Source organism: Centrocercus urophasianus, unplaced genomic scaffold (assembly GCF_019232065.1).
Source record: "Centrocercus urophasianus isolate 14NV4802_14NV808 unplaced genomic scaffold, USGS_Curo_1.0 seq_10, whole genome shotgun sequence".
Lineage (NCBI taxonomy): Eukaryota > Metazoa > Chordata > Aves > Galliformes > Phasianidae > Centrocercus > Centrocercus urophasianus.
Window position 1 is genome coordinate 40,879,908 of NW_024884142.1, and position 16,768 is coordinate 40,896,675.

At 39.6% G+C, this 16,768-nt stretch overlaps 1 protein-coding gene across 1 annotated transcript in view; it reads left to right on the forward strand.

Annotated features, from left to right (window-relative positions):
• The first annotated feature begins 4,921 nt into the window (after nucleotides 1-4,921).
• RFX6 (regulatory factor X6) overlaps nucleotides 4,922-16,768 on the forward strand; it is a 35,800-nt gene continuing 23,953 nt past the window's right edge. The window contains exons 1-5 of the mRNA XM_042817906.1: nucleotides 4,922-5,105; nucleotides 5,246-5,402; nucleotides 7,123-7,246; nucleotides 8,810-8,871; nucleotides 14,738-14,815. Coding sequence (XP_042673840.1) covers nucleotides 4,922-5,105; nucleotides 5,246-5,402; nucleotides 7,123-7,246; nucleotides 8,810-8,871; nucleotides 14,738-14,815 — 605 coding nt within the window. The remainder of the gene's footprint in view (nucleotides 5,106-5,245; nucleotides 5,403-7,122; nucleotides 7,247-8,809; nucleotides 8,872-14,737; nucleotides 14,816-16,768) is intronic.

The following is a 16,768-nucleotide window of genomic DNA, read 5'->3' on the forward strand; positions in this document are numbered from 1 at the left end:
TTCTCAGAAAGAATGATGATGCACTGGAACAGGTTGCCCAGGGAGGTGATAGTGTCACTGACCCTGAAGGTGTTCAAGAAACATGTAGATGACATTGAGGGAAGTGTTTAGTGGGTGTGGTGGGGATGGGATGATGGGTGGACTAAATGGTCTTAAGCAGATTTTTCCAACCTTAATGATTCTATGATTCTGTGATTCTAAGGTTATATTTTGTTGCATTTATACAACCAGTCAGGCAGACCATCAGAATATTCATACGTTCTTCTTCCCTTGGGAAAGTGCTTGGGGAAAAAAAAGCAGTAATAATTGTGCAAGGGCAAAGAAATTTGCATGAGTGACAATGTAAACCCATCACTATTTTTATCAGAGGGAGTGTTTGGATCATTATTGAAAACAGTGAAATTAAGATTATGGAAGATGCTTCAATGCTTTAGCCTTTTAATACATAGATGCTTCTCTAAATAACTGGTGTGATTAATGGACTTCCTCCTGGATTCATTTCATCAGAAGGCATTGGTAGTGACAGGACTGAATATTAGAGGGGCTTTTAGGTTTGTGCAGATAGTTTTTGTCAAAAACAAAACACTCTCAAAAGTAGTAAACACCAAACTGTGTCAAGGACAAAAAATAAATAATAAAAGAGGGGGAATAGGTCTTGTTTGTATGTGTGACATTAAAACTGTTACATGTAATGAATAACAGGAAATCAGAAATGGAGTTCAGGAAAGAATTAGATTCATACTATGGGAAAGCAAGGAGAATAAAGATTGATTTCAATGAGAAATTACTTTATTTCCTTGTAGAATACTGGTCAATGCTAGTAGGCACTGTACTGTTCTTTAACTGTGCTGTAAGCATTCCTGGAAAGAAATAGGTGTTACTGTCCATCAAGCAAAGAATAAAGTCATCAAGAGCTCAGATATGGAGCTAATCATGACAAAAAGAAAACTATCTTGCAGCCCAACACAAACCACCTGGAGCCTCCCTGGGCTCATCTCCAGCGTAGCAGTGCACAGTGCTTTTTGATTCTACAGTCAGGAAATGCTGAAGCAGTGCTCTCCATCCTTACCTCTACAGCATAAACCAACCTCCTGACTGTTATGAGATGAGAGCTGTGCTCCCATTTTCCTGCAAACTTTATACCCACCCCTTTGAAGCTGGGGCAGCAAAGGAGTTTTAAAACACACAAATATCTGACAGCCTTTGGGAAAGGGTTTTCTTTCTTATGGTATTACTAGCTTACATATCTATAATTTTTTAGGCAAAATGTGAAATATCATGCTCTAAAATTACTGCTTCTTTGTTTTCTGAGACATTAATAGAACATAGCAGGAGGCTGAAACTAGATGATCCTTGTGGTCCTTTTCAACCCAGGCCATTCTATGATTCTACGATTCTGTGATCTACTTGTAGTCAACAGAGATATGGGAATATTATCCCTATCTGCTGCATTATTTGTTAGATGTGGCTGTGCTCAGACTTGTGCACATTGCTCTGAAAAAAAAACAAAAAAAAAACAAAAAAAAAACCCACAAAAATGTAGTTCCTGCATCAGGAGGGTTAGTCCAGGTTAGTCTGTTCTTTAACCCACATTGACACTATGGACAGACAACAGTTTAAAGCAGGAGCTACTTTCTGACAGTTTGTTTCTACCATGCAAACCATTGTGAATATGTTGGTTTTGCAGCTGAGAGATGTTTGCTAAAAGGCCTTAGAGCACATTTCCAACCTTGGCATAGAGCACCAGGATAAGAATGCTAGTGATAATGAAAGCAGTATGTTTTGTTTATATGTAATATGACCTTTCCATCAGGATGAATGTTTCTGAGATTACATCAAACAGCAGAAAACTAGGAATTAACTCGTTCAAGAAAGAACAGTAGTACGTATACACTGTGCTAGTTACATTGCCAGAGACCTTTTCAGTTCCCTTAAATTAATGCCTTCAATAAGCAGGTGTGACATCTTCACACATTTGAGATCCATGAAATAGAAGATGGACTTCCAATATTTTGCTTATGGTGCAATAAGTGCTTCAGAATGATTTAGTGAGGCAAAGACTCTGGGGCAGTTAGGCAAATAAACATAACTGATAGCAAAATAGCCACTGAAGGCAGATTTCAAGCAAGGGGCCTCCAGCTTAACACACTGTTGGAACTGAAAATTGAAGGAGCAAAGAGAGTGATAGGAATTGAATGGAAGCAGGAATGATCTGAAAGAAAGCAGAGAGCTGAAATAAATAAAATAAAATAAAATAAAATAAAAGGTGACAACTCCCTGGGCTTTTTGACTGGTCAAGCCATGTCAGGAGTTCCATGGTGTCACTAAAATACCAAGAATGTACCACACAGGCATCAGAGACACCAAATTTAAAACTGCTCTGAGAACTCCCTGACTACAAATCACAACATGATGTCTGCTGAGAAGGTAACCTTTAAGGGAAATAAATCTTCCATGGTGATAAGAAATCTTCCATTACTGCTGATCCGTGCAACCCTTGTGACTTTGCAAACAGACACAGCACCAACTGTCAACGTCTCATACAGTAGGCAACATGGAGTAAAATCTTTTCCACAAAGCAGAGGGATTTGGTTGTTTTATGGCTGCAAGAGCAAACAGCTTGAACATTAGAACTTACCTGTCCCTGCTTGGACAAATCTTCCTCTCCTATAAGTTATTTTCATTATCAATGTTTTCATATAGAATATTTTAAAAACAATTCAATTTTATTAAGGAACACTATATATTCCTTGTCAGATAAGAATAATTTACATGTAATTTATCGTTACTTACAAAAAAACTTCCTCTTTTCTGTTTACTATAAAATAGATATGTTTGTTCACATATTGGCAGTGGATGATGCATCTTTCTCATCAATCTTTAAACATGTGTTTGCTTAGGAGCACTGGACAATCCATTTTTCTTTCTTTACTGCTGCAAACATATGCTCAGTTTCATACAAAGCTGGTGATGCTGTACAGTAGTCATTCACTGGCTTTGGAGGAGCAAGTAGAGAGAGGAGTGTTTGTATGAGCCAGAGAAAGTTATTAAGTCCAAGGAGAAATTACATGTACCAAAATAGTTCTTAAATCACTATCAGTTTCAGGTAAATGGGTGGCCTGTAGGGTGAGGGAGTTGATTGTCCCTCTCTACTCTGCTTCCGTGAGGGTGTATCCGGAGTAGGATGTACAGGTGTGGGGCACCCAGTGCAGGAAAGATACAGAGCTGTTGGGATGGGTCTAGAAGAGAGCCATGAAGAAGATCAGAGGGCTGGAGCACCTCTCCTGTGAAAATAGCTTGAGGAAGCTGGGCTTGCTCAACATGGAGAATAGAAGTCTCCAGGGAGATCTCATCACAGCCTTTCAGTAATTGAAAGGATGTCTGAATGAGAGATGCAGGGATGCCACCCTAAGTTGTCCCAGGGTTAGGACAGTCCACAGGCAGTGCAAAGGGAGAAGCTATGGGTGCCTCATCCCTGGAGGTGTTCAAGGCCAGGTTGGATGGGGTTCTGGGCAGCCTGATCTAGCGGGTGGGAGCCCTGCTCATGACAGGGGATTGGAACTGTGTGGGCTCTAAAGTCCCTTCCAACCCAAGTTGTTCTGTGATTCTATGATAAAGCAGCTCTTGACCCTCAGATGCAACAGGAGGGGACTACAAATGTATGTTGCCCTGGGGTGGAAACTAGCAATCCACGTCTTAATGATGGCTAGAATTTGTGTCATGGAAGATATTCTGAAGTAATAGTGAAGGAGAATCCTGCTCTTACACAATGGATACCACATTTAGCTCCATAGAATCATAGAATCACTCAAGTTATAAAAGACCTTAAAGATCATCGAGTCCAACCACGACCTAACCATACTACCCTAACAAACCCCTGCTAACTCGTGTCCCTGAGCACCACAACCAAAAGGATTTTTAAACACATCCAGGGATGGTGACTCAACCACCTCTCTGGAGATCCTATTCCAGTGCTTAACAACTCTTTCTGTAAGGAAGTGTATCCTAATATCCAACCTGAACTTACCCAGGCACAACTTGAGGTCATTTCCCCTCATCTGTCACCTGTCACAAGTGAGAAGAGACCAACTCAGCTCTGGCTGTAAGCGCCTTTCAGATATTGGAAGAGAGCAATAAGGTCTTCCCTCAGCCTCCTTTTCCCCAGACTGAACACCCCTAGTTCCTTCAGTCTCTCCTCATAGGACATATTCTCCAAGCCCTTCACAAGCCTCTCGCCCTTCCTTGGACCTGCTCCAGCACCTCAATGCCTTTTCTGTACTGAAGTGCCCAAAACTGAACGCAGTACTTGAGGTGAGGCCTCGCCAATGCCAAGTACAGGGGCATGTTTCCATGTTACCAGGAAGACAGTGGCATCTAGGATTTTGCTTATGTGAGGTTCATTGTAATTTGGTAGCTGGGAGGTTTTATCATATTGTAGAAATACAGATCTTCATGGGTCAGGCTCTGAAGTTCTTAGTTCAGTGACATCAGAGAACAGGATGAGATTTTACTGTAGCCTCAGAACAGAAGCTGAGCTGTCTCTGTGAGTTATGCTGAGAACAGAACTCATATACGGGCACGGTGATACGAACAAAGCTGTGTGTAGCATCACGTCTGAAGTAAGGAGAGGAGAACGCCGAGGCTCTCCTCCCGCACGCAGCCGGCAGTTAATCATTAAGCCCCTGCAGACCGGCTCCCCCGTGCCTCCAGCCCCGACCCTCCCCGGGAGCTGCCGTCAGGAGGGAGGGGCGCACCGGGCCCGCCGCCTCCCGGTGCACACCTGTCTCCGGCTTCGCCTCTCCTCTCTCTCGGCCGTCCTCGCCACCGCAGCCCCGCACAAGCGGCCCGCACCGCCCCGCGTCCGTCCCGTCCGGCCGTCCATGGGAGCGGCGGCGAAGCGAGGCAGGTGCCGCTGAGCAGCATGGCCAAGGGGCCCGAGCAAGAGGACGCCTTCCTGCACCTCCCGGCCACGCAGGCGATGTCTGCCGCCGCCGCGCCGGAGGAGTGTTATGCGGAGCTGCTGGCAGGCGGCCTGCTGCCCTACGCCGAGGAGGGGCTGGGAACCGGGAGGGGGCTGCCGGAGTTGCCCGTTGCCATCAAGTCGGGTGAGGACCGCGGGGAGAGCCGCGGGGGGCTGGCCCGGCCCGTTGGGCAGCGCCAGTTTAACGGGAGGCTCGGGGGAACGGTGTGCTGCCGACCTAACGCCATCCCCGGGCTGCTTCTCTCTCCGCTCCCTCTCGCGCAGAAGTGCCTTTTAACGGTGAGACTTTCTCCTCGGAAGAAGAGGATGCGGATACTCACGACGGCAAACTGAGAGCCGCGGACAAGAGCCCGTCCCCGAAGAAGAGCATCACGCAGATGATGAAGGACAAGAAGAAGCAGACGCAGCTCACCCTGCAGTGGTAGGGCCGGCTGGACGGGGGGGGCTCCCAAAGGGCCGCTCCTCCACCTAGGGGCTGTGCCGGCAACGGGAGAGGCACCGCGCCGCTCGTTGGCCCTGGCCGCGTTCATTGGGTTCCTTGGGCTTATTTCAACTTCTTATAACCCTCGTCTCCCCCAAATTCCCGATGTTTTGAATTAGCGGAGGTTTTTCTGTTAGCAGAAACCTCTGTCGGGTTCCCCCGGCATATGGCTGTGAGAGGTGATGGAAGATCAGATTTATTCGGGGCAGAAAGCACTGTGGATCAGCTTATTGTATCTGGATGTGTGATCTAGGCTTCTAATACGGAATGAAATTGCGCTTATTTAGCTGGTCGTCCTGACTGAGTAGGGATACACCACTAATATGCATATAGTCAGTTCTGTTATTTTGTTTCAGGAAAATAACATTCTGTCTTCTTTTCAGAAGCACTAAACCTGAATGTCTTTAAAAAATGTAGGAATGACAAATTACCTAAGAATTATACTTACTGTTATTGTTCTGTACAGCAACGACAGTTACATGTTCGCTGTCTCTCACTGTACTTTTTGCATTACATTCTACCACCCACAGATGCCCTAACTCTGTTTCAGTTTAGTAAAAATGAACCAAAGAAGAGTTCAAATTCTGTAGGCTTTAACCTACAGAATTAAACCTTTAAAAGCTAAGGCTTTAGGTCTTTCCTAAAGTATTCTGGAAGTTAGTGAGCAGTACTGTTGAATTAAATGGGAGCTTAGACACCAAATGCAGGCTGTAAATCTAGAGCTTTCTTTATGACTGAAAAACAAGAATAATGTGGATATCCCAGTTTCTTACTTTAGTTTACATCTGACTTAGAGCACAGAGAACTGTAAGGATTTGAGTCTGGGGAGGATGTGCAAAATTATTCCATGTGCAGTATTTACTGTGTGGTATTTTCTTATACACTGGTGTAGTTTAGAAAACAAATTTATTGCATATAATTCCAGGAGTAGCAAATGATTGATGATGACAAAGAAAAGAAACAATCAGGAGTTGGCCACCTTGTTGTTACCAATAGTTCAGCTAAAAAGGAGACAACTGGCTTTTACTTGTTTTTAAATTTGACTTTGTCAACCATTGTCGGGCACTTGTATTTTACAAACAGATGCACAAAAATGTATACTCTTCAGAAAATGTCAGATCTTTGATTTTTGCTATGGTTTGGACAAGAAACACCTTCAGGTCCCATGTGGAAAATAAAAATCTAAAGTAGGAAAAAAAAAAAAGAGAGACAACATTTGGTGTTAAACGTGTATTGGGACAGAAAATGCAAGATGAAGTCCCTGCTCTGTTCAAAGGTCAGGCTTAAACCCAGGTCTTTCACTGCGTAATTGGTGCTCATCTCCTCAGAGCAAGGTTGGTTCTTACGTGGTAGTCATTTAAACAAAAATCGTTTAAATCAAATTGCATTGAAGAAGACTCATTAGGAAAAGGGACCTGCCTCCAGGTGTTCTGTATTGTGCTGCTACCTTAAGCATCAAGTGTGGTCAATTTCTGGTGTGTGTCATTTTCAGTAGAAACTCATATATGTGCCATCATAGAAATCTTAGTGAAATGAAAAAAAAAAAAAAATTAAAAAGAGGGCAGTGTCAGAAAAAGGAAAGGGGAATAAAATGGGGAAACATGCCGTGTTGCCTATTACTCTTCAGTAAGAAGAGTTTCTTCTTGCATTTTCTGTACAGGCTGGAAGAAAACTACATTGTCTGTGAGGGAGTTTGCTTACCAAGATGCATCCTTTATGCGCATTATTTAGACTTCTGCAGAAAAGAGAAGCTAGAACCAGCCTGTGCTGCAACTTTTGGGAAGGTAAAGAACAAATGTCTTCATCATTCGTTAGGCCAGTTCTTTGACAGACTTTGAGTTTGGTGCACCTGTGTTAAAATGTTTAATAAATTCATGTTTTTTTTTGCTATTAATATACATAATGAAACTAATTATGTGATTACATATGAGAGGATTTTATGACAACCACTTTAGGAAAATCAAAAAGAACTTCAGCTTCTTCTTCTTTGTTTTATTTTCTCTCCAAGTGTTTTTTTTTTGTTTGTTTGTTTGTTTGTTTTTTGATGGTGACATTAATGTGGTTCTTTCCATTAAAAAAAAAAAAAAGACATAGAAGATGCTTTTAATTATACTAAAGTGTAAACTGAGAAGTGACACAACAAGCGATACAAGAATACAAGAAGGGGAATAAAAGTTAATAATGAAAAGAGCTCCTGAATGGGGGAAAAAAAGTTGATTTATCCCCTTTTCTGCCTTTCCTTACAATTAATCCTGAAATCATTTTAATGAAGGGGAGATGTGAACTTTCCTAATTAAACTCTGAGTAGTTAGTGAAAGGGGAAACCAAAAATGCTGATCTTTTCATTGTTTGTAGATAGCAAAATGCATTAATTTAATTAAATAATAATAATGGATTTTAAATCCAGTTCATAAAACGTTCGCTTACTAATTTTTTCATCCTGAATAAGATACACTTTCTCAGTGTATATCTAATTTTCATTACACAGTTCCAACATAAATGAGGAAGACATCAGCTTTCCATTTAAACTTTGTTTTGACAGGGATCTATTAGCTATGCCTACTAGTTCTACTTCTATTATTGAGTTTTATTCTCAGTAAGTCTTTTCCCTTAAGCATTATTCTTTATGAGAAGAGTAGGATGTTTTTAGGGCAGTAATCTCAATCTCAGGAGTCCAGTGACAGAATGTTTTTCTTGATTTTATTTGAAACACGTTATGTGCCTAACAGAAACTTCCACACTGTTTCAGTGAGCATAAATGCATTTAAGACTGTGCAGCCTTTTGATAGTAGAGGGCATAGAAATAGGAAATATTTTTTCCTTAGCCTTGAGATCAGTTTTAAATCAAAGTTTGATTTATTATTTTTTTTTTAAATTAAAAAATTGGCTTATTTCTAGCTGTTTGACTTCGAAAATGGAACGGCTGGCAGCCAAATCTTTCCCTTGGTTCTGTTTAGATCTCTGAAGCTAAAGATACAGTTGTACCTTAGGGATCTGAATGGGGCAGGATCATGGGAGAAGATTTTGCATTGTAGAAGTGAAAATGGAAAGGAAGAGCAGACAAAGAACTCGAGAAGACTGGAGGTACACAATGAGATGGATGAGGTTGGAAGGACCTCTGTGTACAACACAGCTTAAGCTTATAATAATTATAATTATTATATAATAATTATTATAATTATAATAAGCTTAATTGCTTATGTTGTGTCGTGTTTGCCACAAACACTTATTTACAGACTACATTAGGCTGTGTATTGATCCGTACTTATCCTCCAGTTTCTTCCATGAAAAAAATGCCTGAGAAAGTACGCCACTGTTAGAAATTAATACAGTTATTCTCTCTTTAGACCATTCGCCAGAAATTCCCTCTCCTTACCACCAGGCGGCTTGGAACAAGGGGCCATTCCAAGTAAGGAGCTCTAATCTGTGTATCTGCTTACCAGATAAGTTCTGCGAATCAAATGTATTTCCATGCCTTCATAATGAGTACTAATCGGTAGGAGGGGTTATTCAGATGGAAAGCTCTAAGAGATAACTTGTAATGTACATGATGAAACTGAAGTAGCATTTGAGTGAAAACATTACGGCAGGCATAAGTTCTAAAAGCAAACTGATAAACCTTCTAAAGCACAGTTATTTTTTTAGAGCCATTTGCTTGTTGAGAACATACGTCAAAATCTTGTATGTGTATGTATAAAACATTTTATAACATATCATTACAGCTGTTCATCTTTCTATAAATAATGTGCAATTTAATTGTGATTTCATCTGCCTTTTGTAAACCTGACAACTTTCAAACTGTTCAGTCCATAGCAGTACTGCCCAGTTTAAAGGCTGTAGGAAAAAGCATTGTCCTAAATTTAGAAGAAAGTATGTATCTGGATAATTTTTAAAAGCTCTGATTAGTATACAGCCTGTTGCATGGTTATTTCATATATGGTGTATCCATTTGATTTGTGCATTTCAGCTGCAGAATGTTAGAATGTAAAACATTCTGCAATTGCAAACAAATTGCAGGCAGTTACATATTATTATTACCTTTGGTGAAATGTTTTGTTTGTTCTGGTTTTGGCACTGTGTTTCTAGTTGTGGTAAAATGAGTCTAAAGCAGTGGTGAACAGTGGTAACAACATCCCTTGTCTCCACTCTCTCACCTATGTTCTCATGCCAAGACTGCTGAGGACATACTGAAGAATTTCTCCCTGGCTGATTTTTTAACTTTTAGTAGCAAATGCTCCCTTTTAAGGAAGTGAAAATGTACTGGTGTAAGGAATGTAGAGAAGCAATAATCTATAGATGCTATATAGAGAGTTTTTAGGGAGTTACACTTCTAGAAAAGCCATGTATAGGGAATAAGAGGGATTTCATGCATTTTCTGCTGTGCTGAAGTTGAGCTATGGTTACAGGCACAAGCTGCTGCAGATTTGGTCAGTTTTTCAAATGGACATTTGCTGTTGTGTTTAAATTTTTAAGGGATATGGCATTCATAGTCTGTGCAGAAACATTTGGTAACCTTCTGTTTCATGAATGCTTCTGTTAAGTCTTAATCATGTTCACAAGCCAGCATATTTAAAGATATACTTTCAAGTTTTAACGAATGAGAGAATACAAGGGCAAAATACTGCAAAGATGCTCATTATGTTTTTGATCTGATATATCTAATTAATTCATAAACAGGATCCAAACTTCTAAAACATGTAATATATCTGTGTCATTAAAGCATAGTATATAAGCATCCACTAAGTAAAGAGATATGTTTCAAATGTTGTTTTTGACATGGGAATCTAACCATAGACTTAATTGCATCACTATAATTCTCTTTACTCTGAGATATTTAACTGTGCTAGTACAGATATGCTTCATACATAACATATCTTCAGCAGATCTAATAGCCCTATGGTATTATGGTGCTATATTTTCATATGGATTAACTGTTCTTGGGCAATTTCCTCAAAGGAGGATGAGGCATCAGCAGGTTTTGTTTGAACATCTGGCATATTTTTCTCCTTTTTTTTTTTTTTTTTTTTTTTCCCCCCCCCACAGGAGTTTTCCTCTTCAGCAATTAAATTCTACATTTTAAGCATGATGTGGAAGTGACTTGTTTTTTGTTGTGGCTTCTTTTTTTTTTTAAATTTTGTTGCTGCTGTTATTATTTAGATATAATATTAGAGAAGCAGTAATGGCACTAGCTATTTTACAAAGCAAAGCAAACTCCCTAAGAATAAAGAGCCCTGCACATACTGCATGTACACCCAGCAACACATTGATAGAGCCTGTCCGTGACCAGAAGAAAGCAAAGAAAATACATTTTTTTTGTCTGATGTTCCAGGAGGGGCCTTAGAAGTGGTTCTAATAAATTCAATAACTTGGGTCCTCAGTCAGGGTGTGCCTCACTCTAATGGTATATTTGTACTGTATGTACAAATGTAAATACTAAAATACTCTTTTAAACATTTGACCAAAAAAGTACAGCGTATTGGACATAGTTTTGTCAGCAGTGTTCACTTTATCTCTGATGCCCATGCTGATCACTCCAGGTTGCTGAATAGCAGGGGAAATTTCTATATCCCAGCTGACTGAAGGAGGGCACAGCACCATAAATAAACAAATGTTGCAAACTCTTCTCTGAGATTACCATTTCTTAAGCAATGGTTGTCTGTAGACCAGGTTCCGAAGCCTCCTTTTTGCACAGGCAGTATTGAATATACCATGGCCATTGGTAGAATTTAGTTGTGATCTTCACTGTACATGAGTTATGTGGAGCAGCTATTCAGGAAAATGCACACGGGAGGCTGCTGAGCTCAAGTTACAATTTAATTTCTATGTAGACTTTGACCAATGTTGAATCTTAGCTTTTATCCATCATGTCTGAAAACTATTATCTTATTTATTAGGAGTGATTTAGTGGGTTAATAAAACTGATATGGCAGCTGGCCCCATGATAACAAGTAATTGCAAGTCCCTGAACAGCTTAAGCCTATCATTTCCTTATCAGCTATCATTTGTGTCAGTGTATGCTAAAATCAGGGCTACTAGTTGCATAGGAACATATGCTACAATAAGCCACTGAAATTAAGAGAAAAGCAGTTCAGTTTGTTTTTCAATAGATCTGTTACAAAAATCAAGAGTAAGTTTCTTATGCCAGCTGATTTCATTTTATGAATTATATGATAGAAATAGAAGAGTAGAACACGTATAAGGAGACAGAAAGAGGGCACTTGAAGTTGTAGGGTAAGGATGTTATCAGCATGTCTGAAGTAAGTATATTACTATCAACAGTAATAGTTGTAAAAAAGTAAAAAGTAAAAAAGAGCGAAAAAAAAAGATACTCAACAAATCACTTTGGGATGTAAGAGAATAAAAATCTTTATATCTTCTTATTCTATGAAGCATGGCAGGCACAACTTGAAAAGCACAGATAATTTTTTTTTTTAATATAGCTTCTGTGCCATGATTAGAAAGCTGCATTATTTCATTAGTAAACATTAAAGGAAATTAGAAGGATAGTTGCTCTGCTCTAAGGACATGCTGAATAGGTGCTGAAAGCTTCTATTCTTCATGTAATAAGATGTCACAAATGTAAATTCTGGTATCTTGGGGCATTCCAGAACAGGAACAAATATTTATCCAGCCATTACAAATCTGAGAATGCCAATCACGCAACAGTGGCTGTTTCTAGCCCAAAAATCTGTTATTACTAAATTAGATATTGAATAATATAGACCTTAATTCCTAATGTGTGAAAAATTTTTGGTTTTCCTTGGCTTCTGGTATACCAATAGGGAGTTCCAACTGGTGTGTAATTGAAACTGAGAGGTTTGGGATGTCAGAATGCAGATAAATGCTTGCTCATACGGTCAATGCCAAGTATATTACTGTGCCTGTAACATTTCTAAAGAAGTAATCAGAGCTCTGTTTAGTTTTTCATCCTGTGCAATGCACAGACTTTGTGATGTCAAGATTAAGTAAACAGTGTTCTTTCTTTCACAGGATCCATACATATACGTTTTCAAAACTTCCTAAGTCTCATCGAAAATAACTTCATTTTTATGAAAGAGAAAAAAAAGTCCATGCCTTTAGCATTTTTGTCAGAACCCTTTCAAATATTAGGAATTTTCTGATATAGGCGTTTGGCCCAAATCCATCTGTTTAATACCCCTTGACCAAAAATAATGACTGAAAAGCTTCAGGACTTTAATTTTCACAAAACAGATGACGCATGAATGTATCTGAAATAGAGGACAACTGTACAGCATTTTGACATTTAATGAAAGGTCACATTTAGTGTAAGACATCCTAAACCACCTTGAGACGTTGCTCTGATTTGGTCATTCAGCTTTGATTTTATTCAGTAAAAAGGGGATTGTAATAAGCAGATGTACCTGTGTCTGATCTTCTGAGAATTAACAGATATTTTATAATGCTGTGTTCATCACATCACTATCCCAAGAGAAATATTTTTTCAGGAAAAAAAAATCAGAAACTAAAATTAATAGATGAGAGACATGAGAGACATTTGGCCTTCTAAGGGTCTCGCCACTGTGATCTACCAGTATTACATAGATTCATCAATTTCAGACAAACAATATAAGCCATGATATTTAACAGCAGCCACTTTTTGCTAGTTTTCTGGCTATGAAATCCTGGATGCACCCAATGGAAACAAAAATGACTATGTCAGCCAAGACTTTCAGAGCCACCTAGGCTGAGCAAACTTATCACCAACAAATATTTTCTTAGTATATTTTGTATCTAATGTCTTTTTCATATATAGTTTTTTGTTCTTATCTACAGCTACCCAATGTAAAAACAAACTGTAGAATTGTAATTTTTTTTTTTTAAATGAGCATCATCAGGAATAGCAGAAGTGAGCTGAAAACCTTCATATGTTCTATGAACTACTTGCTGGTACTGTGTCCAAGCCAGGGGCCCCAGTAGAGGAAGAATGAGAAGCTGCTGGAGTGGATCCAGAGGAGGGCCACAAAGATGATCAGGTGTTTGGAGCACCTCTCCTATGAAAATAGGTTGAAGGAACTGGGCTTGTTTAGCTTGGAAAAGCGAAGGCATCAGGGAGACCTCATCACAGCCTTCTAGTATTTAAAGGGAGCTTACAGGCAGGAGGGAGACAGAATTTTTACACAGTATGATAGTGATAGGGCAAAGGGAAATGGCTTTAAGCTAAAAGAGGGGAGATTTAAGTTAGATGTTAGGAAGAAAGTCTTTACTCAAAAGGTGGTGAGGCACTGGCGCAGGCTGCCCTGAGAAGCTGTGAGTGCCCTGTCCCTGGAGGTGTTCTAGGCTGGGTTGGATGGAGCCCTGGGCAGCCTGATCTGGTGAGTGGCAGTACTGCCCATTGGCACGGGCTTGTAACTAGGTGATCTGTAAGGTCCCTTCCAACTTAAGCCATTCTATGTTTGTATCTTAAGAATGAAGTTTTTGAGAAGTTTTTGAGGTGTTTTAGTGAAATCAGTGCAATGTGTTGCCTATCACCCCGATGGAATTTTTCCGTGACCAAATCTTGCTCTCCCACTCTGCTCAGGAAGGTCACTTCTTCCGCAGCAAAATCAGTGGAAAGCAGTATCTTATGCATAATCAGATTTCTTAGCACCAGCTCTTAATGTTAAGGTGTTGTGCTCAGAGCAGCAGGGGATATACAATAAATGTTTCCTTCTTCCAGTTCTGCTTTGAGGGCAATAATTTCCAGGAGAGCAATGAGGGAGATGAATGGAGATGATAACTGCTTAAACAGCTAAAGCAGAGTCAGTCAGCCTACAACCCATGAGATGAATGAATGAATAATGTATTAGCATTGCTCATCGCAGAAGGATGAACACCAATTTATGGGGGGAAAAAGCAGTAGGGAGTTACTTTTACTGGAGAAATCCTCTAGGTAAAACAGTAGTATACCTGATAGATTATTACACCTGATGGATCAAGCCAGCACCTTTGCAACAACCTGGAATTAAAATGAAAAACAATGCATATTAAGAGAAAGAGATATAACAGGTTTCTGGTAGATATATTCTTCCAAGTAACATGATTGTAAAAGAGAAAATGTTTTAAATTTAGAGAAGATGTTAGCCTTGAATTTTGGACAGTGACAATTCTATTTTCTATGAGACCAGATTTTTTTTTTCTATGGCAGTGAAAGAAATTAGTAGAAACTGTTAAGGAAAGTTTTCATATAGCATTGAAGATCAATTTGACAGTTTGTTTTATTTGACATGTCATACAGAAATAAAAATACTCTCTCTTTTTTTTCCCCACCCCCACAGGTATCACTATTATGGAATTGGCATTAAAGAAAGCAGTGCATACTACCACTCTGTGTACTCTGGCAAAGGCTTAACCAGGTACAGTAGCATATATCTGAGATGTAAAGCCTCTGCACCTGCTTTAGAAAGATGGTCAGTGGAGGTGCTATTTAAAACTTCCCTAAGGAAGGTATTTATAGGACACTAATTGCTGTTGATACCAGAACTAATATTGCTGCAACTGTCAATATCTGGCATTCAAAGATTTAGGTAGCAATTTGCTCCTTAGATACATTGATTTTTGTTTTAACGACTTGATCTGGATCTTTCACTCGTATCTACCAGTATGGCCTCATCATAGTAAGCACAGAGCTGCATTAACGTATACCATAAGAGGATTTTTTACTGTAAGACAGCAAAACACATTTTCCGGAATACTTGTCTCATTTTGTTTGCTTGTGCATCATCCTGTGATTTCTTTCCCCAGGACAGCTTCCCATTATGAAACGTCTGGAGAACGGTGTGAAGCTGGCACCTGTGGGTAGGAGGGAGGAGGGGTTAGTGTAGATTAATATTTACAGGTCCTTTAACTGGCTAATATCAGTTTAAACCTAACCCAGGAAGCTCTAATTATATTTATTTAAGGGACAGCTAGCAGGATCAATACGTTACGATAGCTGCCTGTTGGTTTGCCAAAGATTAATAGTTCGTAAAACAAATGTCTGTGTTCACATATGGCTTGAATGACGGCTTTCATTGTCTATAGCAGTACGCCCATGTAAGTGGGAACTAGGAGAAAGGAAAAGAGTAAATGAGCTTGCAATCACACACAGAAAATTCAGCTGCTATCAGATTCAGGTTATACCCAAAGAGCCTTTTCCAAACAACATAACAAGTGTAAAAATTGGGGGTAATGTCACCAGTAATGCTGAAAAGGAGGATTCTCTCTACTGAAGGCCTCAAGGTATAATAGAATGGAATATGCTATTTCCTTACCCATTGTTTGTCCAAAGCTATGGAGGTGCTGCTGGTGCACAGCTAGATTATTTTTTTCACAATTTAGCATTATCTTGGACAAATTGTTCGTTGAATTGACAAAAATCAGTTCTTTTCATGTAAAGGAATATCGTTATTCTTAAACCTCAACTCAGTGTCAGCCAATGCCCTCTTCACTGAAAACTCTATCCTCACACAATCTAATAATCATAAATGCAAACAAATTGGAGATTCTGCAAAATTCCTCAGGGCTGGATTTTCAACTATCTTTGCTCACATAATCATGTGTGTAGATTTTTGCAAGTACTTAGCACTTCTGAAGACCATTTTTTCATATGAGTGAGATAGCTGTGCATTTTTGAAAATCCTGTGCTCCACATATCAGAATTATGCCAAATACTCCAAAAGAATCATGTCTTGAAATTCCTAAAATTAAGGTGGTTTGTTTCCAAAGGTAACTCTAGATATCCCTGTCTTGAATAAGAAATACAAGAAGAGGGACTGGACTCTCAGCTTATCGGCTGCTTAGCATTCACTAGCTAGGAACTTTTTATTTGTGTCTGGACTTGTGCTCTCATGTTGGAATCATTGAATTTTCAGGATTCAGCAGTCACTAGCTGATTTAGAACAGAAGCTTGAATGCTGACTTTGCATAGTCAGGGCTATCACTGTGTTTGGATATGGCTGTGTGAGGGCAGTGACGCAGTAGTCTGGTGTTAATAGCAGACTTACAGGGAAGAAAACTCAGGCAACGTGGGGATTCAGAATAGTGTGTAAATATCCCAGTTACTGCTTGCTAAATATAATGATCCATCTTTAACCTCTGCCCTTTGCCCAATCACTGTTCTAGAAGTGAGCAATAAAAAATTTTTCCTGGATCAATCTCAGAGCAGAAATAGGCACTGGAAATATATGATTTGATGATGGTATCAGTTCACACTAAGCCAGCACAAGTAAAAGTACGTGTAGGTCTTTACCACAACACATGCTAAGTAAATGGCAGCTTGTGAAATGATTAGAAGGGGCCTTGGTTTAGTTGCCTAAATATAGGCCTGC